Source organism: Chaetodon auriga, chromosome 12, assembly GCF_051107435.1.
Source record: "Chaetodon auriga isolate fChaAug3 chromosome 12, fChaAug3.hap1, whole genome shotgun sequence".
NCBI lineage: Eukaryota > Metazoa > Chordata > Actinopteri > Chaetodontiformes > Chaetodontidae > Chaetodon > Chaetodon auriga.
In genome coordinates, this window is record NC_135085.1 from 8045131 (window position 1) to 8067219 (window position 22089).

General features: G+C 42.8%; 2 protein-coding genes across 3 annotated transcripts; both read left to right on the forward strand.

Moving 5' to 3' along the window:
• Positions 1-970: 970 nt before the first annotated feature.
• Positions 971-4077, forward strand: LOC143329723 (uncharacterized). Its single transcript, XM_076745743.1, has 12 exons — positions 971-1129; positions 1505-1547; positions 1656-1704; positions 1851-1887; positions 1981-2017; positions 2107-2167; positions 2735-2771; positions 2859-2953; positions 3059-3186; positions 3381-3438; positions 3534-3605; positions 3699-4077. The coding sequence occupies exons 1-12, from the start codon at positions 1122-1124 to the stop codon at positions 3914-3916; spliced, it is 843 nt and encodes a 280-aa protein (XP_076601858.1). The 5' UTR covers positions 971-1121; the 3' UTR covers positions 3917-4077.
• Positions 4078-5469: 1392 nt separating this feature from the next.
• LOC143328991 (glutamate decarboxylase 1-like) lies at positions 5470-22068 on the forward strand. Of its 2 annotated transcripts, XM_076744582.1 has the most exons (17): positions 5470-5762; positions 6823-6939; positions 8983-9039; positions 10728-10865; positions 11756-11998; positions 13328-13418; positions 16999-17111; positions 17336-17451; positions 17793-17872; positions 17996-18050; positions 18165-18281; positions 18386-18450; positions 18552-18630; positions 18942-19091; positions 19256-19363; positions 19696-19785; positions 20072-22068. In XM_076744582.1, exons 2-17 carry the CDS (start codon positions 6864-6866, stop codon positions 20243-20245), a joined length of 1752 nt encoding a protein of 583 aa, XP_076600697.1. In that variant the 5' UTR covers positions 5470-5762; positions 6823-6863; the 3' UTR covers positions 20246-22068. The 2 variants fall into 2 exon arrangements, with proteins under 2 accessions (XP_076600697.1, XP_076600698.1); XM_076744583.1 differs by lacking the exon at positions 8983-9039.
• Positions 22069-22089: the final 21 nt, after the last annotated feature.

Here is a 22089-nt window from a genome sequence, read left to right on the forward strand (position 1 = left end):
GAGCAACTTCACTGCACTGCCTAATTGATGTGTGCTTCTGTGTGTGTGTGTGTGTGTGTGTGTGTGTGTGTGTGTGTGTGTGTGTGTGTGCGTATGTGTGTGTGTGAGAGAGAGAGAGAGAGTGGCAGGTGAAGAGAAGGCATGCACATTTAACAGTCCAAGCTAACTTCACCTATCTCTAAACAGTGCTTGACACTCTGGCAGCAGATGAACAAGCCTGTCAGTCATGTGCTAATTTAGTTTCTGTGGGAAGTCTGAGCCTTCAGCCGGACAGTTTATCTCTTCTTGAAAGTATAAGACAACCATGAAACAATACAGCCAAGTGCTGAGGACACCTGAACCCATTTGCCACACACACACTGTCTCCATCCTTACACACATGCACAGGGACACACAGATTTAAGAATGAGGGCAGCTCTTTCGATGTATGCGCAGCTAATGTAGCAGTTACAGCTACTTATTGGATGAAATATGGCTGACATGGAGGGTGGACAGAAACAGCTAAGCTTTGTGCAAGAGGGGACTGGGGAAAAGCCTTCAAAATCTCTTATTTCTGAGCTTAAATACTGCACACGTGACTGTGCATTCAAATGCATTTTTGGTGGCTTTTTATTTTACAAATGAAGCAACCAAAAAACAATGCATTGCTGCTGCAAACTGAGGGGGACGGCAGAATTATGGATGGTAACATGTCATGGTTCAACAGATATTAAGACATTAGTGTATGACAATACGTTTTATAACACTGGTAATAAATTAGCTAATTAAAAGTTTAACAACCCATACAATGAACAGGAACACATAATTACCTATTTAAAATAAAAAGCCAACTACGCACAATAGTACGCCACCACTTTTATGAGCTGACGCTACACGCTCCAAAAGTCGCATATTCTTAGAATTGCAAAAATTCCAGCAGCACTTGAAGGCAGCACTGACTCGGCGTTGTCCCGTTTCTATGGTACCGACTGTTAGTTTACCTGTTGCGTCGCAAACATCGTTTGTCCTACTGACAGCCAAGCCCGTTAGCTTTCAAAGGAGACATCGTTATTCAGCATTAAAAGAAAGTTTCAGAATTTACAAACTTTCTGCCTAAAGTTGCAGTTGCTGTATCTTCCTCCATGAGCAGGTGAGCAACGGCTAGCTGTCTAACATTCTGCCCCAGCTATTGAATGCTTACAGTTCATAATGCAACGTTAGCTTCCTGCTAATTCGAGCTAACAGTTACTTTACTAGCTACCCCAACACAGCAGTTAATGACAGAATCATTTCTTTCAGTACTATAAATGTTAAAATAAATACTCCATACGTGGTTTTATCCTTGAATAGACTGAGAAAAGATACTGTGTGACATAAGGTCACTATATAGGCCGAAGTATACAATGAAGTGTCACACATAATCCTTAATTCCCTCTGAAAATGTTAAGATTTTATAACTCGTGCAAAACATTCCCAAGCAATAACAAAGGATTATATGATTTCACTGCTGTGATTTGATGTCCAGGTTAGAGTGTTTGGGGAAATCCTCCACTGGTTTCCAGAAACAGGTAAACACTAAAGAATCACACATTGTCCATGCCTGTGCATTGCCACTGTATGTGGCCCAGTTAACACCGTATGAATAATACCATCATTTTGATCTGTACTGGATGTAGCTGGCAGTAGAAGTCACCTCCGCTCATGCTGAGACACACAAAGCCAATGGTAAGAAGAAGAAGACGACACATGGTGCACAATACATCAGAGCCACATGTATTTCCTTTTTAAATACTGAAATGAGAAGATTTCACTTTGTGCTTATGCTGCTCTCTAGCCTTTCATGGCAGGCTCATATTCTGATTATGTTCCAGACAAAGTGGGGAAAAAGACAGTTATTGATAAACCTCGGTAAGAAAAGTTCCATCTTAGCAAATATACATTTCTACCACATCTCTGAATGCTCATGCTTTATTCTTTTTTTTCACTTTCTACGTCCCGCAGCAGTTTTCCTGCTCGTCCACTGCCTCGCTCTGTCCAGGTGCGTATTCTGAGATAGACTGAAGCAGTTGGATTAACAGAAATATGTTTTGCTTCACTACTGGACTGAAGGTCTTTGTCATTCTGAAGGTTTCTTGTCAGGAGACTCAAAAGTCTGGGTTTCCATGTGGTGAAGTGCTGAATACAGATGGTATGTGGTGGTGGAGGGAAAACTAATGTCATCATCACTCTTTCAAAGTGTTATACGTAACGTAAGTAATGTATGTCTGAACAGGCAGCAGTAACAGTTTCTGCATCGAAATGTGCCTCAAAAGACCAGAATGCAATGCAACCCTCAGACATGTTATGAGTGCAACTCTTGCTTTATCATGAATGAAAAAAACTCTTGTCCTTTTTTTAAAATTGCTGTTGATCACTCTCGACAGGTATGTTGATATATGCATGCATGTGCATGCCTGTTAAATTTGTCATTCTGGGAAAAGCAGTGAATAACAAACAATGTCACTGACTGTGACAGAATTAGAAGAGACAGGCTGGGAACACCTAAAGTAAAATAATCCAACTTTGCAGCATTTGGTTTTATTCACACTTAATCTGGACCTGCATTAGTGTTGTTTAATAATCTTGAGGTGTCGCTGTCTGTGTCACTTTTTCTTGTGTCTACTATCTGTTGCGTCTTAAAAAAGAAAATGAAAGAAAATCCATGCAAGTTTCCTGTCTGAATTAAATTTCTGGTACGTCCCTCCTTTTCCTGTAGAGCGCTCAGTGAAGGAATCCATCAACATGTCACCAAGGTCCGTACTCGGAGCTCAAATAGTAGGTGATCACGAACAAATGAAATGTCGCCAACACGCAGTTTTAAATCTTAAATGGCGTTTCAGGGTTGAAGAAGAAGCACAGTTGACTGCAGTGGCTGATGATGAGCTGGAAATGAAAGACTTGATGAAAGCACAGCCCCCAGACTCAACAGTGACAGGTAGGCAGACGTAGAACAAGAATGCAAAGAAAGGAAACGCAGAGATAAGAAACTGGAAGAGTGAGTTTTGTTGACAATCATGATGATGATACTGGTTGCCATTAGGAAGAACACATGCTCCCCCAGCGGCTGAGCCTCTTCCCACGCATGAGCCGAACGGGGGCGAAGAGCAGTCCGAGGAAGAGGATGCTGAGGATGAAGACCTTAAGGCACCAGTGGAGCTGATAATGGAGGTAAAGTGACTGATCACCATCATTGATTCCACACTTCAAGCTCTGTTGAGAAAAGGCTTAAACTTTAAATGTAAATCTAAATGATCCATGAAATATTTTTCATACTTTTAGTCCAAATTCCACCTTGAGTCAATTTAGATGAGCTGAACTTTAATGGTGGAAAGCGACATTGAAATGAGGATGTATGGTTTCAGTTCCTCAGAGCTGTGATGGACAGAGACTTTCAGCTGGCCAGCAAACTGTGTCAGATGAGTATGTTTCCTGCATCTATCAACTGTATGTCTGTCAGTCAATGAACCAGCCACCAGTGTAGTCAGCCCATCATGCCTCTTCTCTCCTCGTTTCAGTTCTCATCTATGAGCCAGACAACCCAGAGGCCTCGGAGTTTCTCCCGCTCATCCAGAAGAAGCTGTTGGAGGGTGAGAGTCCCCCCGTTTTTACACCAACACAAAGATTTACCTGCATACTCCTAAACACACCATCAGTTTGTGTCATGTTTTTTTTTCCATTAGAGCAAGAGGCAGAAGAGAGCAGTGAGGAAGATGATGAAGAAGAAGATAGTGAGGATGAGGATGATGATGATGATGACTCTGGAAGTGATGAGGAGTCATCTCAGAGCTCAAGCTGCTCCTCTTCATCTTGCTCCTCTTCTTCACCATCAGATGATGATGAGGAGGAAGAAGAAAAGCGGGTGAACAGACACAAGCCGTGTCCTCCTTCTCACGTTTGACCCGACATCTGTTGGAACAGTTCATAATAGCATCCTGCATTTATTTTAATCCTCAGAGCTACTTTGCACAGGAAGTCTTCCTACACATTGTAGATGTTGTGAAATATGGGTAACTTTTCATATTTCAACTGCAAATAAAATATTGAGTGTGGACAAACCTGATGCCCTTGTTTCCTGGAAATGCTTGAACTTGGGAAGATCATCAAAATATGAAGCTAAACATCATCTGATATAAATCCAATCACCTGTGGTGCTGCATCAGAAAATGTAAAGACTCATAGGCAGGAATCCAATTTTCGACCAGCTTGTTGCACTCTCTTCTTCTGTGGTGGTTTCATGGCATCCATCTGGAGAAGTAGCGCCACCAGCTGTTTATCTCCATGAACCAACTCCTAATGCTCACATGGAACAGCACTTCAATCAGCATTTTCGTTTGCTGGTATTATTTAAATTTGCTTAAAATGTGCTTCACACAGATGGTCACAAATGACCCTTAGAAAAAGTTTTAGAACACAGTGCAGGAAATAATGAGTTGCTGAAATCTTGACACTTCACTCAGCAGCGATTTAACACAAATAAAAATATGATGAATTTATCTGAACAGGGTTTACATTTGAAATGAAACCAGTGAAGGGCTGATTATGAATGAGGATGTAAGCATGTTTCTCTGTGATACGCTGCTGTATGTGCACACTTTCAAGGTTACACACCCACTCTCTCACTCACACACACACACACACACACACACACACACACACACACACACTGCTAATCCATCCTCGTGGAATGCTATCAGACAGTATATTGTGAGTTATTATCACATGGCAGAGCTTATCTTTATGAGTCGTCTCTACGCATGACTTGTGAGAGGAGAAAGTATGAGCGCCATCTGATAAAGGCTGTATAATTTGCTGTGATTGAATGAACATAATGGCCGGTCTCTGCCCATTCAGTGGACCAGGACACAGGCACGAGGATGACGCCGAGGACACTATGTCAATGCCTGCCAGCCTGGATTCACTTTGATGTCCTAGTGTTATTGTCCATGTCAAGGTTATAAAAAAGGGTCAAAAATTATGATGCATGCAGCGTTGTCATCTCATGAAGGTGAATATTACAGTCAGTACTTGTGTGGATGGATGGATGGATGGATGGATGGATCGTGGATGGTGCGCTCTGCTCTCTCCATCACTTGCTGTTTTCTTTATTCTAGGCTAAATAACCAGACAGACACCTTGCAGAGCTTCCACAGGTCCCGTGAAGCCCTGATGTATCAATTCTGCATGCGTAAATGTTGTTACTAAAACCCATAAACCAGCTGTTTGTCATCCCAAGGTCAAGTTTCTGTATAACCCACTCAGAATGCATTTCACATTCAAGTCTCCATCCTCCATCCTGTGACACGCACCCACACCTGGACACACACACACACACACACACACACACACACACACACACACACACAGAGGGAGAGAGAGAAAGAGAGGGGTGGGTATACGTCACTGGTGTTTTTCCTTTTGCTTTTTAGGCTCCTTAAAGTGGATTGTGACTGTCAGTACCACTCAGGGAGGCTTCATTAGTCGTCAGGGGGAGGCAAGGCTCTGACTCATGCCTGCGTGAAGAGACCAATGGGCAGCCAGAGCCTGAGATATAAATAACGAATAAAAAAAATATTCTTGAGGGAGAAAGGGTCACTTGCGCGTCGCTGGATGGGATTTTATTAGTGCGCTCTGTTGGTATTCCGCCATCGCCGCCTCTGGACTGTTCCTGGTCGTGCCTTTGGGTGGCAATTGGAACATCCAGTTATAGTTTCTCTGGACTCGACAACCTGTGCGCCTGTGAGTCGGTAAGATGCCTCCGCCTTTCATTTCAGCGGCGCCCTTGATGTGTTGATAAGCTTCATGTTTCCGCTTTATTCGTACATCACAACGTTATTTTGGAGAAATTTTATATGAACGACAAAGAAAAAAAAATGTGTTCCAATTCGCTGCGCCGTCTGACAGAAGTGAGCCTCAGATGAGTGACAGAGGGAATGCATTAGTTGCTCAGTCTGTCTCATGCCGTGGTGACATTGAGTGATGATGGTGTGGGATATGCTTGTTCAAAGCGCAACTTAATTGAAATGTCGATTGCTGAGTCAATAGGTGAATGACGTAGGTTATTTATGTGGATTTATGTGGTTGCATTTTATCAACATCTCTTTAATGAGTCTGTTTAAAATGTGCTGTGATTATCAAGATATCCTGTCATCTATTCGTTTATTTTTCTCATATGTCATCTTGACTGTGTCAGGCTGAATGTGTCTTCTTCTTTTTTTAACCCTCTTGTTTTTATTCCAGAGAAGATTCAGTTGTTGTGAGCGCAGTGGATGATCACACATAAAGCTCATAGATTTTAACGGTCTGCTGCCGCTCTGCCCAACACTGATATCTACTGAAAATTAACATTTTGCTCCAGCGAGCTATTACCTGTTATTCTATGTCCCTGATAACAACTTTTAAATTCCACCCTTATTGGCTCCGTGCTCTGGACCTCAGTGCCACTACAGTGGCCCTGGGAGTATTTTAATGGCTAATTGAATGCAAGAAATATTGACGGCTATCTCCAAAATGAATGCACCCACATAGGCATTATCTTATCACCAAAACTGTTTATCCTGCTGTGCGTGCTGCTTATGCGTCGTGCGCAATTCTGCGCGCTTTGATTCATGTCCTTCTGGAATAAAGCGTTTCTGGCGACGCACAGCAAATAACATCATTTTCTGAACGAACCCTGGCCTACTCATTAAACTGACTGCACCAATTATATAAATACATATTATATATGTTCGAGTCAAGTTTTTTTTATGTCTGAACTCGATAAACTGACCTGGTCACTCCACTAACCGTGGACCGTTTTGTTCGCAGCTGAATTATTTCCCAGTTGGAGATCAGATAACAGAGGACTGATGGCCACGTCTGAACCGAGAGCCACCGGCGGGGACCAGGACCCCAACTCCGACAATTTAAGACCTCCGTCTACAAGTACGTCCTCACACTCCTCGTTATTAACACTCTGATCCCCTATCGATCCCCGAGGGTAAATTCTCGTTAAGGATGTCCCTCACCGGAGCGTTCCGGTTGTGTTTACAGAAACAGCCCACTGGAGCTGACAGGGACTTGGTGCCTTGCTCAAAGACACTTGTGCAGTGCGATCTATTGCCAGCACAGGGCTTAGACCCAGTACACCCCCACACACCTCTGTCTGTGCCTCTCTCTCTCTCTCTCTCTCTCTCTCTCTCTCTCTCTCTCTCTCTCTCTCTCTCTCTCCCCTCCTTCTCTGTCTGATAAAAGCGAGTCTCGCCCGGGCCATTTGCTGTGTGGGCTCCGTCGTTAATCATTCCGGTTAAAAACAGAGCCATCACAGCTGCCTGTCGCTGCCTGGCGGATCAGCGGTGCGCACCGAGCACTGGACCTGGCGCAGAAATGATGCGCCATTAAGACAATGATGTTTATAATGATCCCGAGTGCATTTAGTGCAAACATTTCTGAATAAATGTGCATTTTCCCCATCGAAAATACAGACTACAGATTTGAATAATTTCCTGCATTTTATTGCAAAAACGCATTCGTTGGGTTTTTCATTGTGAGCGTTATTTAGTGATTTTGACAAATATCGCCAATAAGCTCCGCATTTTTATTCACGATGATTTATTTCTGTTCTAATTCATCTTATCTGATTCCCCACGATGCGTTAGGCCCTCGCGGCTGTAGGCTGCATTGATGAGTTGCGCTTGGAAAAAGAAATGTATATATTTAGCTGCTAATTCTAAAAGTGCCTGTTTAGGTTTACATTAACCTGTGGGTTAATTCATTAGTTTAAGACGTTGTCGCATGCACAGAATCGACCCCATTACAGTGCACTTGAGCAGCCATCTGCAGCGCAACGCGGGGACATAATTACAGGTTTTGTTTTTTTTTTTTGTCTTCAGCCAAATATAAAGGGAATAAGCGACAGTTCCCGAGGGCCAATGTACACCTCACTTTCATATTTTCTCTCTTTATCGAATAAAAATATTTTTCAAGCTTTTATTTGTGGCCTTTGGGTATCGATAAACATTTCTACAAAAAAAAATAAAAATAAAAAATCTCAGGTTTATTTCAAATGTGGATTTGTACCCGGAAAAGCCCATTAAAAAGAAGATGTTTGTTTTGTGTGACTTGCTCGTATACTGCTGCTGGATGTTGCCATTATCTCTCTGCCACGCTCCATCTCACGCCTGGCGGCTTTGTAGTGTGTCGGCGCGTGCGTGCGTGCATGCGCGCGCGTGTCTGCCTGTGTGTATGGTCTTGGCCTCGGCCCCTCGGGCTGTTCTCTCACAGTGAAACTGCCTCAGTAAATTTAAATACTTGTTTTTGTTTGGAAACTTTTCCATCAGGTATATGCGCCGCCTCGCCTTTGCTCTGCTTGCCGTGCGTTCTGCATTTTTATTCCCTCCGGCTTCTGCTCCATCTCTGCTCACGCATGTCCACGCTCGGGTTTGTGTGTAGCTGTGAGTGTGTATGCATGATGTGTGTATGTGTGAGACGCACTATACAATACTATAAGTTTGTGCATCAAGCCGGCCATAGGCTTCCCGGCCACAGACATTACCAGCTCGCTCCAGTCACACTGTGTTTCACTCAATTAATTTCTGCCCTCCTCCGTGAGCTCATTTCACGGGCGTTAATTCCCGTCCGCCCCTTGGCTGGGTGTGTGAGCCGGCGGGGATGTGCCGCGCGGGCCACCGTCGGTGCCTATTGATTGAACTTAAATCGGAAATGTTATAAGACTCATCCCTTTGTGGTCAGTGGGTGCTGGGGTAAATAAAAAGGTGGATAAACAAAGGCAAGCAAAGTCCACATTGAGCCAAAGTGCTCCTTAAAAACCCACAACCCCTAAAGTGTTCAGGATCTCACACCTGGCCAAGAGCCGTCCGCATCCCGCTTGCACTGTGCTCACTGTGCTCCACCACCAGCTTTATATCCATCATCCGCCCTTCCACGCTGTCTCCGCGGCCTCAGACTCAAACGTTCATTCTGTTTTAGCCTACGAATACGCGTGGATGCACGGATGCACGCGGAAACTGGGGATGAAGATTTGTGGTAAGTTTTTTTTTTTTTTTTTTTTTTTTTTCTTTCTTTTTGTGAGCACATAAAATGTTCCACGTTAACGTTATTGAACATGAAATATTTTTTCTAGTCACATTTTTGGCATCTTAGGAAAATGCTATCTGGGAGGGATATGAATGTCTCCATAATACATCATTGGGGGTGTGTATTTTCTCCTTCCATTCCTTTAAAACTTTAATCATAGGGTGGTTGTTGTTATTCTTCTTTGTCTTTTAATAAATAAATCCATTTGGAGGCCGGAAATAGGCCATCCACGACTGTCACAGTGTGTTTCCATCTTCCAAAGGTCAGTGGACATTAGCCTTTAGGTCTGATGATGAGAGCCCCGCATCAACCCCCCCGACCGCCCCTGAACCCCCCATGTCTTTTCCATTTCACCACCGAGACAAAAAATCCTCGAGACAGGCCTGCAAATACAGGTCATAAATCCCAGAACGGCTGTTGAAATATCCTGTAAATAAAGGAGTAGCTTTATTTCCCATTCAGATATTTCTTCGAAACAATGAATACAATTTTACCTTCGGTTGCCTTCACTGTCAGTCTCACTCACAGCCCACATTGGAGCAGAGGGTAGCGGATGTGACGTTGCAGGGATGGTGTGTTTATTTCGCCATTATTTGAAGGAATGTGTTTCCTTTAGTGCCTTAATTTTTTTTTAAGTGTATGAAGAATGTGTTTTTCTTGCCTCTGATGAAAGGTTGACATGGTCATTCAAACATGACATTTTTGGCCTGTTTGTTATGACAGAAATCAATTCAGACCAAAGGATCGAATAAGTTTGATCTTTACATTTTTGAATATGAGACATTGAACAGTCGATGTTGATTGACTTCAATGACATTTCAATGGACTGCAATGGAAACTGAATGCAATTTGAAATGTTTCCATACGGACGCTATTGCAGTTATAGGGTCTCACGTATCGGTTTTGAACATGTCATTTAGGATTTAATGAGCAAGGTATTCTAAAGTTTCCACTGGAAAAATACGAGAGATAATATCTTATATGCTTTGAGACAAGAAGGGTGTATGATTTCCACACATTTTTCGCACAGTTAGGCCCACGCATGATCCTGCAGCTACGGAGGGTCCATATGCAGAAATTCGATCAATCATGGAGTCGAAAACATGTCGGCCTCGCAGGGTCAGACTGCTTCAGGGCACTGTGACTCCTTCATTAACCCCTCTTTACAGGATGTGTATTTATTGGCTGTTGGGGTCATCACCAGGGGCTGTCCTGCCCACTGAGCCGATCAGTCTGCAGACTCGGTACCTCTGGGTGTTTTCTGACTGGGGTGTGGTTGTGATGTCAGAGGGTGGGGCGGGCACCCACCCACACAGGGATAAAGGTGGTCCCTCTTCTTTGTGTTTAGGTGTGTGCACATATATGGCCTACATAGATTTGGCCTCCACTGGAGAAGCACTCCTGATGAAAGAATTCAGGGGATGATTAGCTGACTCTAGACAAAACAGATTATTTACTGTTGTACCACGCGCACATTTACAGACTAAATAAGAGTGTATTTGGACTTTTTTTTCTCTCTCTCTTTCTTGTATTTTTTTTTTTTTTTTTAATTTGTTTTGGTCCCATCATTTTTTTCCTTGTGTGTGGAATGGAGATGTTTGGTGATAACTCCTGCCCTCCGCCGTGTAACGCCCTAGGGTTCCTGCAAAAGAACAACAGCCTCGAGGAGAAGGGGAGGCTCGCGGGACAGAAGAACCTGCTCTCGTGCAACAACAGTGACAGGGACGCGCGCTTCCGCCTCACCGAGACGGACTTCTCCAACCTGTTCGCCAGAGGTGAGGCCTACACATACCCACACCTGTCTACGTCTAAATATGTTATTGCTCATTTCTCGAATCATTTCTGTAATTTTCCAGAGCTGCGCGCCATGTTCACAGAGACTCATCACTTCTAATTAAAATGACTGTTGGGCCTTTGTCCAGATAAGGCTGTTAAAGGCCTGCTGTATTGTTGACCTTCTTACACCGAATGAAAGTAAAGTGTAGACGACCACTTAAGTTAGAGGCATGTGAATAATGAGAACAATACAGGAAATAACCAGAGACCGAGGTTGAATATGGCGTCAAGAAATTACGTTGGGTAGGACTACCTGATTTTTTGTTCCTGAAAATTAAATTAGTAACTCGTACAATTATCTTAACGGTTTTTGTTAGGTGTACTGTGAGTGTTACCAGTTAAGACCTGGTGAAAAATACATTTCTCAGCTCAGCCAAAATGAATGAAGATGAAAATGAAATTTATGAAGTGTTCCTGAGCTCATGAACTAATCTCCTTTATACAATCATGTGTTCACAAAGTGGTGAACCTCGCTCCATCCTTACTTGGATGCCCCTTTCATACCCATTCATGATACTGTTACCAATGAACCTGTTAACCTGTTTACCTGTTTACCTGTGGAATGTTCCATGTTTTTGGAGCATTCCACTATTTCTGCCAGTCCTTATTTGTTCGTGTCACAACTTGTTTGAAACACGTTGCTGCATCAAAGTCAGAATAAGCAAATATTTACAAAAGGTCTTTGTGCTGTTTTCAGTTGAGCATTGGTCAAAAACAATAAGCAACTTGTCACAGTCTGTTTTATTTATATTTTACACAGCTGGAATCAGGTTGTAGCTTGTTTGAATTCATCACACAGACATAATTTCCACTACCTTTCACCTTTTAGACTTGCTGCCAGCCAAAAATGGAGAGGAGCCTACCATACAGTTTTTGCTGGAGATAGTCGACATCCTCACCAACTATGTCAAGAAGACTTTCGACCGTTCCACCAAGGTGCTGGACTTCCACCACCCTCACCAGCTCCTGGAAGGCATGGAGGGCTTCAACCTGGAGCTATCTGACCAGCCTGAATCCCTGGAGCAGATCCTGGTGGACTGCAGGGACACGCTCAAATATGGCATCCGGACAGGTAGGCCAGGACACCTTTAAGGATGAGCTGTACTAAAGAGCTGTATCTGAAGGTGGGGGGTCACCTAGATTGAGTTGAGAATATGTTTTAAAAATCTGAGGCCTTTTCAATGATTCATATAGTGGCATAAATTGCTTTAAATAGCAAAACGTCACTGAATTTGTGGGGATAAAAGGCAAATAACGTTGTACTCTGTCAGTTCTAAATAGGCTACTTTTTTAAAATCTGCAGACCAACATATAACCATATACATCATCATGCAACGCATACAGTAGAGTTCAAGGAAAGCAATGCTATATTCTTAAAAACACCTGCCCATTTTATCCCTTTCATGTCAATTGATACAGACAATTTTACTACACAGAGGTGAATTCAACACAAACCTTTGGAGAAGAAGTCGTCTGCCACGTAGTCTACAGCCTATTACGATGACTGCCTTATTCATTGTCCCCCTGGTAATTCAGTTGACGTCCCCCCTTTTCTTCTCCCTCGACTTATTAAAGCAAGTGTTGCCTGAGGGGATCCTAACACGGGCTGTTTCAAGCTGTTAAAAACGACAACGCTCAAACTGTCCCCTGGGTTTTATATATCACGCAGGGTCTAGTGTGTCTACAACTCAACACCACTTTTCATCTGGAGATGTGGTCGGGTTTTTGTGTGCTTTTAAAATGTTTCCGTGGCTGAAAGTCCCACTGGAGGAGCTGTCCACGGTGCTGAAACACAAAGATGATCGTTCTTTCCTCTCACTGCTAAGCAGCACAGTCAGTTTCTTTAATACGTCCACAGTTTTAGATGTATTTTTCCACATTTGATATTTTTATTCAAATTAACTTAATATGACACACGTATTTATTATGTCAGCCATACAGCGGTTCTTATATCCATGACTGCATTTAGGCTCCAGGCCTGTTGATGGTGACTGTGTGTGCAAGCACCTTAGAGTCTAAATGGCTGTCATATAGCCTTGTTACCGATGTAATTATGGTACACTGAACAGTGCAGTGTCAGATCCCCCAGGTTTCATGGCTGACCAGGGGAGTACAAAACGAAATCTAAATGACTGTGAACATCGAAATGAAGAATGCTTTCTTTATGTTTCTTTTGTTTTAATTTTTTTGCAATCAGATTTTTAGTGATCAGCTTTAGCCTGCAGGTCATTGTGGTGATTATATGCCTTCGTAAAGCTTCTTATGTGCTCAGGACAGGGCAGACGTATCAGTGTTTCTTATTGCTGTGTCTTTATATAAAGCATGATTCCCTCATAGAGGCAGCAAAGCCCTGTTAATAGGAATTCAATTAAGATATTTGTGTACATTTTTTTATGTTTAGGCCACCCACGATTCTTCAACCAGTTGTCTTCTGGTCTGGACATCATTGGTCTGGCTGGAGAGTGGCTCACCTCCACCGCCAACACCAACATGTAAGTCACACAGTGTGCTGCTCTCTTACGTGCATGACACAACTTATATCCATACAGGGGAAACACCTCTATATGTCATGGCAGGACAACATTGATTTCCTGTTTATAGGCCACTGGAAATAGCCTCCAGTCATTATCATACTGTATAAAGTCACGGTGGAAGTGCTTGTGGTGTTCCTCTCCGCTCACACCACACTTGGTCACAACAGCCTCTGAGGGCAGTTACATAAAGTGTTTGGTTTGTCCTGTGGAGACTGTGTATTGACAGACGGCACGCTGCCACTGCGCTGTACTGTAAATCGGAGGAAGCCGAGCCCCAGGGATGGTTAGATTGCGTATTGATCCCAGGTCAGAGTTACATGGTGGCCCAGTCTGATAGAGGGCATGAAACTTATCACACACTCTCGACACAGATACACACACAAACTCACACGCATACATTGTAAATGCACTATGACTCTGTGTTATAATCACTGGAATAGAACAGGGAACGTTGTACTAATATTTCTGTACAGTATCAGAATATTGACTCCAGACTCATGCATGCACAGAGTTGCACACACTGACAAACACATATTTGCTGAAACTGTACCTGCCTAATATTTACAACTTTGTTAATTCATTCTCAGTGGAGGGATGAATAAATCTGTTAAAGTTAAATTACTTGTTGAAATCAACCAAATATATCTTGATGTTTATCCACAGACACAGTTACAGTATTAAGACCAAAGAAGAAAAGGTACCACACTTGTCATTTAATCTGCCATTTCATTTCTCAATGAACTGATTAATAATTCAGGCTATAAACTGTCAAAAAAATAGTGAAAACTGCCTGTCACTCTTTCCCAAAAGCCTAAGGTGATATACTCAATACGACACGAGAAAAAGAAAAGCAATAAATCCTCAGAATTTAGCAGCTTGAACTATGGAATATTTGACTTTTTTGCTTGAAAAAAATTAACAATTAATCAATTAATTGATCGGTTGTTTCAGGCTGTTATGTACGAGGCAGAGAAAAGGCATGACAATTACCAAATTACAGACAGAAAGCAGAAAATAGACAGAATCTCACACATAGTTGCAGAGACAGCAGGACCTGCACTGTGCAAAATGACCATACAAGATAACGCGGTGGTCAGAGGACAATATACACCACAAATTGAGCATTTAGTATTCTCTAACTATTGTGGCCTCTATCGTTTCCCCTAGGCTGGCTGCTAAAGAAAAGATCGATGTACGGACAGTAAACCAAAAGCTGCAGGAAAATTGAGACGCTTAATTTATCCAATTTCTCAAAACATTAGCTTGGGAAACCACCCCCTCTTTGGAAAAACTTTCCCATCTCATCTCCGGGTTGGAAGAACGCCCCAAGAGACAGGGCCATTGAATTCACACACTCGCGCACACTTTCATAATGACACACACACGCACACACCAGCTCTGGCTGTCCCAGATACAGCAGCTAGGGTTTCCAGTCCATTGACTGCAGGCTCATTGAGAGCTGGTCTTAGCAGATAGGCCAGCTGGGCCCCACACTGACACACAATGTCCTCCGGCTGCACAGAAAACCCTGTCACACTGTGGAAACTGGCTGCTGCAGCTCCCTGCAGAGTGCTCATTCCGGCTCTATTGTCCCTGTGGATATAGACTGACTCAGTGCTCCTTTGAGGGGCTGAGAGAAGAGTGTGGTAGGGGGTCACAGGGTTAGTCACATAGAGACACATACACACACGCATTCAAACACAGACTCACACACATTGAGTGCCCTTGATGATGATAATAAGGGCATTTAGGGGCTGTCCCTGGAGACAGGCAGGTGACTGAGGGGTAATTTTCACCCTGAAAAGACCAATGATTGGCTCTGATTGTGATAATGATCACCATTATTGCCATTACAGCGTGAAATGACTCAGAGAGAAGGAGAATTTTAAAAAGGTGCACTGGTTTTGTCCTTTTTCTGCTGTGGTTGGGATACATTTAAGAAGAAATGAAAGTGAGACACGCAGGATAATACCTATTTTTGTGTTCCTAATACAGTATGAACCACAATTACAGTAAATCACAAAACATATTTCTGAAGTCAGACCAGTGAGAAGCTGCAAAATAGGTCGTTTTGTCTTCTTTGTGATTTTGTCCGTGGTTGTCGCGGTTCATGGTTGACGCCCAGCAGTCACAATCTGATCTGATGTATTGACTCGAAGCTAATGTTCCAATCAAATTCATCCTTTGGGTGACCCCTAACCAGGCACAGTTATACAAGAAAAAATTCTTTCCCATTTCTTTCATCCTTCTGTTTTTAATTCAGTTCCTATCTATCTCGACTGTGTTCATTTTCTTTTTCCCTCCTATTTTCTGCCACTTCTTTTTGCCGTCTTGTCCTGTTTCTTTTCTGCACGCTTCCCTTGCTCTGCTTCCAGTATTATCCCCTCCTCTTCCTTTGTTGTCCTCTGTCACAGTTTCTCTCAGTGCATTGTTTCCCCACAGCCCCCTCTCCTCTCAGCCTTCATCTCCCCTCCTCTCTACCCAAGCTGCGAAATGCCTCGGTCCTCGTTTAGATGCCTACTTGTGAAGAAAGCAGAGAGGAATCAAAGAGGAGGGGGGATAATGTTATAGTTTTAGATGGTACTGGTGGTGGTGACTGATGGAAGTGGGGGAGTGTTGTGTAACTGGCCTCATTAACGGCAGGGTAAACAGGGATCAGTCCTAAGGGGGTGTGTGGGAGGCGATGAGATGTCCTGTCGGTTAGCAAAGAGAGCAAAAGTTCAGGCCTCACTGTACGAGTTGGCTCTCTGTAACACATTTAACCTACTTCAGCTTCTCCAGGAGTTTTCTTGGTTTGTTGTCCACGGAGCTAGCAGTCATTTTATCGTCTGTAAGCCGACAGAGAGATCAGAGAGAGAGACATCTAGCATTTTCTGTCCGTCATCTCTCCAACAATTGTTCTTGTGTTCTGAGTATTATTTTTTTTGTCTTTTAATCTTTTCTTTTTTCTTTCTTTTAATGAAAGAATTAAATTAGCAATTATGGTGTCTTGCTCAGCTTCTGAATTTTGGGGTCAACAGAGGCTGTTATCTCTTTAAAACACTCTCTCCACCTGTCTTTCTTCCTCACACACACACACACACACACACACACACACACACACACACACAAACACACACACACATTCATGTCCTCTCAGCCATCAAATCAGCCCCATTCAGACTCACGACTGAGATTGGCAGGATTGACAGATAGTCATCAGAGCTTTGTGTGCTTTAATTAAACCACTGAGTGATTTTAGAGAGCATTTGAATATGAATGTTTGCTGCCTGACTCCTATCAGACACTTTTTAATTAGCGCAGTCAGCACAAGCTCCAGTTTGTGGCTGGAATTATAGTAAAGCTAATGAAAAACCAATGAGTTTGTGTGTGTGTGTGTGTGTGTGTGTGTGTATCGGTGTGTCTGCTTTCTAATCTGCCCAAGTGTGTGTGCATAAGAATCTTCTTTCATTCTTTGTTCTCACAAAGCAGTTGTTAATAACTGTTACGGTGGTGTTGAACGATGCTATATTCATACATTTTGTGATGTGATTGACAGGTTCACCTATGAGATTGCTCCAGTGTTTGTGCTGATGGAGCAGCTGACTCTGAAGAAAATGAGAGAGATGATTGGTTGGCCTGACGGAGAGGGAGATGGACTCTTTTCACCAGGTAAGTTGATGCAAAATGAGTGAGGTATTTTGTGTTGGTGGCAAAAAAAAAATGCCTTTCCCATAAAAAGAAAGTTTAGTGAATTGTTATTTATTCTAATATTCTAGTTACAGTGGCATGCACTACAGTGTGTGTGTGTGTGTGTGTGTGTGTGTGTGTGTGTGTGTGTGTGAGTGAACACTGCTGTCCAAGGTGCTGATGTACCGTGTGTCTCTCCTCAACAGGGGGCGCGATCTCTAACATGTACAGCGTGATGATCGCACGTTACAAGTATTTCCCAGAGGTCAAGACCAAGGGCATGTCTGCTGCTCCTCGTCTCGTCCTCTTCACATCTGAACACGTACGTGACCGTGAACACACACACGCATCAGCGCGCACACACAGACACACACACAGACACCATTTTAGGTGTTCTAATAAAGCAGGCGCTATGCTTCATTGGCTGTAGATTGAGGCCATAGAAGAAGTCCGGTAATAGTCAGTGGGAGATGGCTCGTTTAATGCATTCTTTTTGCTTTTATCACATCTACTTTTGTCTATAAAACATTGCACACTTGACAACAAGACAGAAAGTAAGCTGGACCTCAAATAGCAATTAGCTCACAAAATCTCCACTCTCCTGAGAAATTAGCTATCATTTCAATGAAAGATGTCTTTTATACCTAATGTGTGTCCTTACAGAGCCACTACTCCATAAAGAAGGCTGGAGCTGCTCTGGGCTTTGGTACTGAGAATGTCATCCTGCTGAGCACAGATGAGAGGTGGGGAGCTCATCTCAGAGATGTAAAGCTGCAGTAGATACAGTGTGAAGTACGAGGTGATTCCTGTTGAACTTGTATGACATGTTGTATGTGATGATGATATGATGCTCTACACTCTTTCAGAGGGAGAGTCATTCCTGCTGATCTAGAGGCCAAGATCATCGATGCCAAACAGAAGGTCAGTGTCATTGTTCTTTTGTCTTTCTTTTACATTCTTTGTTTGTTTCAGTGTTTTTTCTTGCTCTTTATCCAAAATCCCCCCCTCTAATGGTCATGTGTGTTGATCCTGCAGGGTTATGTGCCATTGTTTGTGAATGCCACAGCTGGTTCAACAGTGTACGGTGCATTTGACCCCATCAATGAGATTGCTGACATCTGTGAGAAGTACAACCTGTGGCTCCATGTCGATGTGAGTGGTTGACATTGGAGCGGTCACTGTAGTACTTTCTTTATAGCAGTAGTAATACTATGTCCTTGCCTGCATACCCTTCTTTAAAAGTGCTGTCTCCTCAGGGAGCGTGGGGTGGTGGACTTCTGATGTCCAGGAAGCATCGCCATAAGCTTAGTGGGGTGGAGAGGTGAGTACACGGGAGCGGATGGGCTGTTCTGTGTTGTTATCTAAAGTTAAATCTTCAATGACACTACTTCAGTGCATTGAGACATGTATTAAACTTTGCAGGGCCAACTCTGTCACATGGAACCCCCACAAGATGATGGGCGTGCCTCTCCAGTGCTCTGCAATCCTGGTCAGAGAGAAGGTACAGTGAACACACACACACACACACACACACACACACACACACACACACACACACGAGTGAAACATTTCTAGATTTTTAACCCTTTCAAATGCCTTATTTTGAAGGTTGTATTTGTACACACATTGTATCTGGATTATTGCTATAACAGGACTTTTTTTTTTTTTAAATGGCCACAATGACCACAATGCATATTAATGTACCCTTTCATAGCACTCGTCTGTGACAGTGCTACATGGTGCTGGCGTGCCATGGGCAGAGGAGTCCTGGAAAAAAGGTGAACAGTGTATGTACTCAATGTGTGTCTGCAGGGAATCCTGGCAGGCTGTAACTCCATGTGTGCTGGCTACCTGTTCCAACAAGACAAACAGTACGATGTCACATACGACACTGGGGACAAAGCAATCCAGTGTGGCCGGCATGTCGACATCTTTAAGTTCTGGCTCATGTGGAAGGCCAAGGTGAGACACAGGGAGACAGATGCACACACATGTATTGGCTAACTTGTAAATCAGTCTTTCACCAGCATATAAAAGTCAAGCCAATACAAATTGTCATGGTGTTATCGTAGCAGATGCTATAGCTTTGCACTGATTGCCCGATCGTTCCTCCCTCCCCCCCGCAGGGCACCATAGGCTTTGAGCAGCACATTGACAAGTGTTTGGACCTGTCGCAGTACCTGTACAACAAGATCAAGAACAGGGAGGGATATGAGATGGTTTTTGATGGAGTGGTGAGCTTCCTTCATTTCCTATTCTATCATTAAGGAAAATTCAAAATGTTATCCTTTTCGTTTTTTAGGCATTTTTGGTGGGTAACCAACAAAAAACAATTACATTTTATTTTACTGCAACTGATTTACATTAAAAATGTTTCTTGAATGTTAATTCAAAATTGTAATTCTTCTCCAAGTATTCCTCTTGCTCTCTTTCCTCTGCCTCCATCATTGTTCATTTTCTTTTTGTTGGTGCAAATGAAAAAAAGATCCTGTGGTGTGTGTGTGTGTGTGTGTGTGTGTGTGTGTGTGTGTGTGTGTCTATTAACTGTATTTATTTCTGTCTGCAGCCACAGCACACCAATGTTTGCTTCTGGTACATCCCACCCAGCCTGAGAGGCATGCCGGACAGTGACGAGCGGCGAGAAAAGCTCCACAGGGTGAGACACCCGTCAGTGACTGCTGTCTTTCGCTATGCTGAGCTCTGCGTTGCTGGTGGCCGGTGCCCAGAGGCTACAGATGAAAATGAGCTTTTAGCTACATGTGGTGCAATAAATGTTGTGCTTGTCCCTTTTAAATGAATTAAAAAGTAAATTAATTGATTTTTCCACCTACCACCTTTCATGTTTACCCTGCCTTTTCAGTCATACAGTGAATGAACACTCGTTACAGCAGACTGCCTTCAGGAAGGTGAGCCTCTAATACGTTCTTTTTTGACTCCACCAGGTGGCGCCAAAGATCAAAGCCATGATGATGGAGTCAGGGACCACCATGGTGGGCTATCAGCCTCAAGGCAATAAAGTCAACTTTTTCCGTATGGTTGTCTCAAACCCCGCGGCCACCCAGTCTGACATCGACTTCCTCATCGATGAGATCGAGAGGATGGGTCACGACCTGTAGGCGCTCGTCGCTGCGCTGGTGGCCAGACGGTGAACCTGCAGTCTTTAATCTGTTCTATTTCCACGGCGAATGCCAGTGAGGTGAAACACTCACAGTGCTGCAGACAGAATAACAATAGGACATGTTTTAGGCTCTTTGTAGCCAGTCTATGTTTGCCTGAAGCATTCTGACTGTTTCTCCAACCGAAGACAAGCTTACAATGAGAGAGACTTTGAGTTTCTCACTCGATGGTCCCACTATTTCCTCCTCTAGACAAAGAATATAAGTACAAAGTATGTGAAGGCTCCAGGTACAACAAACGTGCTCTAATGTATGTGTGCGCTGTGGAGTCTTGTAATGTGTGTGTGTGTGTGTTCTCTCGTCCAATGTAGTTTGTCTTTTAACGTCTGTATGTGTGTGCCTGAGCGTATGTGTGTGCGTGTGTCTGTGGTGAAACACTGAAAGGGAGAAAAGCACAGATCAAAATATAACTATCATAACATTATTCTGCTGTATTATACATTTGCTACACAAAATAGAATCACTGGTGCTTTCAGCTGTACATTATATTTAATCCAGTGCACCGACCTATTTGTCCTAAACCAGTGTCTAAACCCCTGAAGCAGTGTGTGTGTATGTGTGTGTGTGAGTGTGTGCGCGCAGGTGTACATGTGAGTGTATCCTGTCATGTATTTTAGGCTAGCAGTATGATAAAGATAAGCTTATTCTGACCTAATGTGCACACCATAGGTACCGAGTGTGTTAAGCTGAGAGGTTTTAGATAACCTCCAGTAACTGGTCTACAGTCTGCAATATTTTCCCTTGTAGAAGTTTAAAGATTTAAAATGTCAGCAGCTCTCCTAAGTCTGTGACAACTTTTAACTAAACGCTGGCTCGTTGTCTGTTTCATGCAATCATGTGATACCCATGTGTGTTTCTAACATTGTTGAAATATTAATATTTGATTATATAGGAGCAAATATTTATTGCATTTCCACTGTTTGCAAATTCAGGTATTTTATTGTAAATGTATCTTTATGTGTATTACATGGTAATACATTTGTAAATGTAATCACAGAATTTGAGTAAAGTTTATTTATAGTGATTTTGTCAGCCAAAGAAAGCGAATCGGGAACAGAGCAATCCATCGTACTTCATATAGAACTTCTTATAGATTATAGATGTTTGTAAAATGTTACCTATTGACCCTCGACTGCGATGCAATTTCTATAGTGTGTTTCTTTCTGTGATTGTTAGTCTTTTTGACTGAATGTTTTGAGACGACTGACTGGCCTTCTGATGAGATTAAGGATGAAGTCTATATGATCCTCTGGCGCTCGTGCCAGTCTTTTATTTCAGAGAGAAGCACAAGGATGTGAGAATGTACTCTCCTCTAGAGACTGGGAAGAAAGGATCGTTGTACCCGTCTGAATCCTAATGCATTTACTGTAATATAATATATTAATTGTAATACATATTACCTGTATTCTCAGTGTTATGGGAGCTCAATGGAATATCTTGTATAAAGAGTTCCTGTTTGTGTCTTTGCACAATGTTCACCTTTCTTTCTTCCATTGTAAATGGATGTGTATTATGGCAGTATTATATAAGAATTATGTTAAGTATTTATGGTATTTAGGGACCATATGTGAATGGCACAATTGCGTAAATCATATTTAAGATAATCTGTGTACTGTATGTGGCCAGTGACTCCTGTATGTGACCAAACTGGTTTTTTTGCTGAAGCCAGCCCGAAGGCAGCATTTCCCAGGAGGTTTTCAGTCGGCACTTTAACAGAATCATAGCATCTCGAAAAAGATCTTTAATAAAGTCTATGAAAGGGAGGAGTGAGTGTGACTTATTGA

Bases quoted from the DNA above. Each gene is read 5' to 3' on its own strand.
- LOC143329723 (XM_076745743.1), top strand. The intron at 1,548-1,655 runs GTAAACACTAAA...TACTGGATGTAG, and splicing joins CCACTGGTTTCCAGAAACAG to CTGGCAGTAGAAGTCACCTC. The intron at 2,168-2,734 runs GTATGTGGTGGT...CTTTTCCTGTAG, and splicing joins TGAAGTGCTGAATACAGATG to AGCGCTCAGTGAAGGAATCC.
- LOC143328991 (XM_076744582.1), top strand. From the start codon at position 6,864: ATGGCCACGTCTGAACCGAGAGCCACCGGCGGGGACCAGGACCCCAAC. The intron at 18,282-18,385 runs GTGAGTGGTTGA...CTGTCTCCTCAG, and splicing joins ACCTGTGGCTCCATGTCGAT to GGAGCGTGGGGTGGTGGACT. The intron at 18,631-18,941 runs GTACAGTGAACA...GTGTGTCTGCAG, and splicing joins CAATCCTGGTCAGAGAGAAG to GGAATCCTGGCAGGCTGTAA.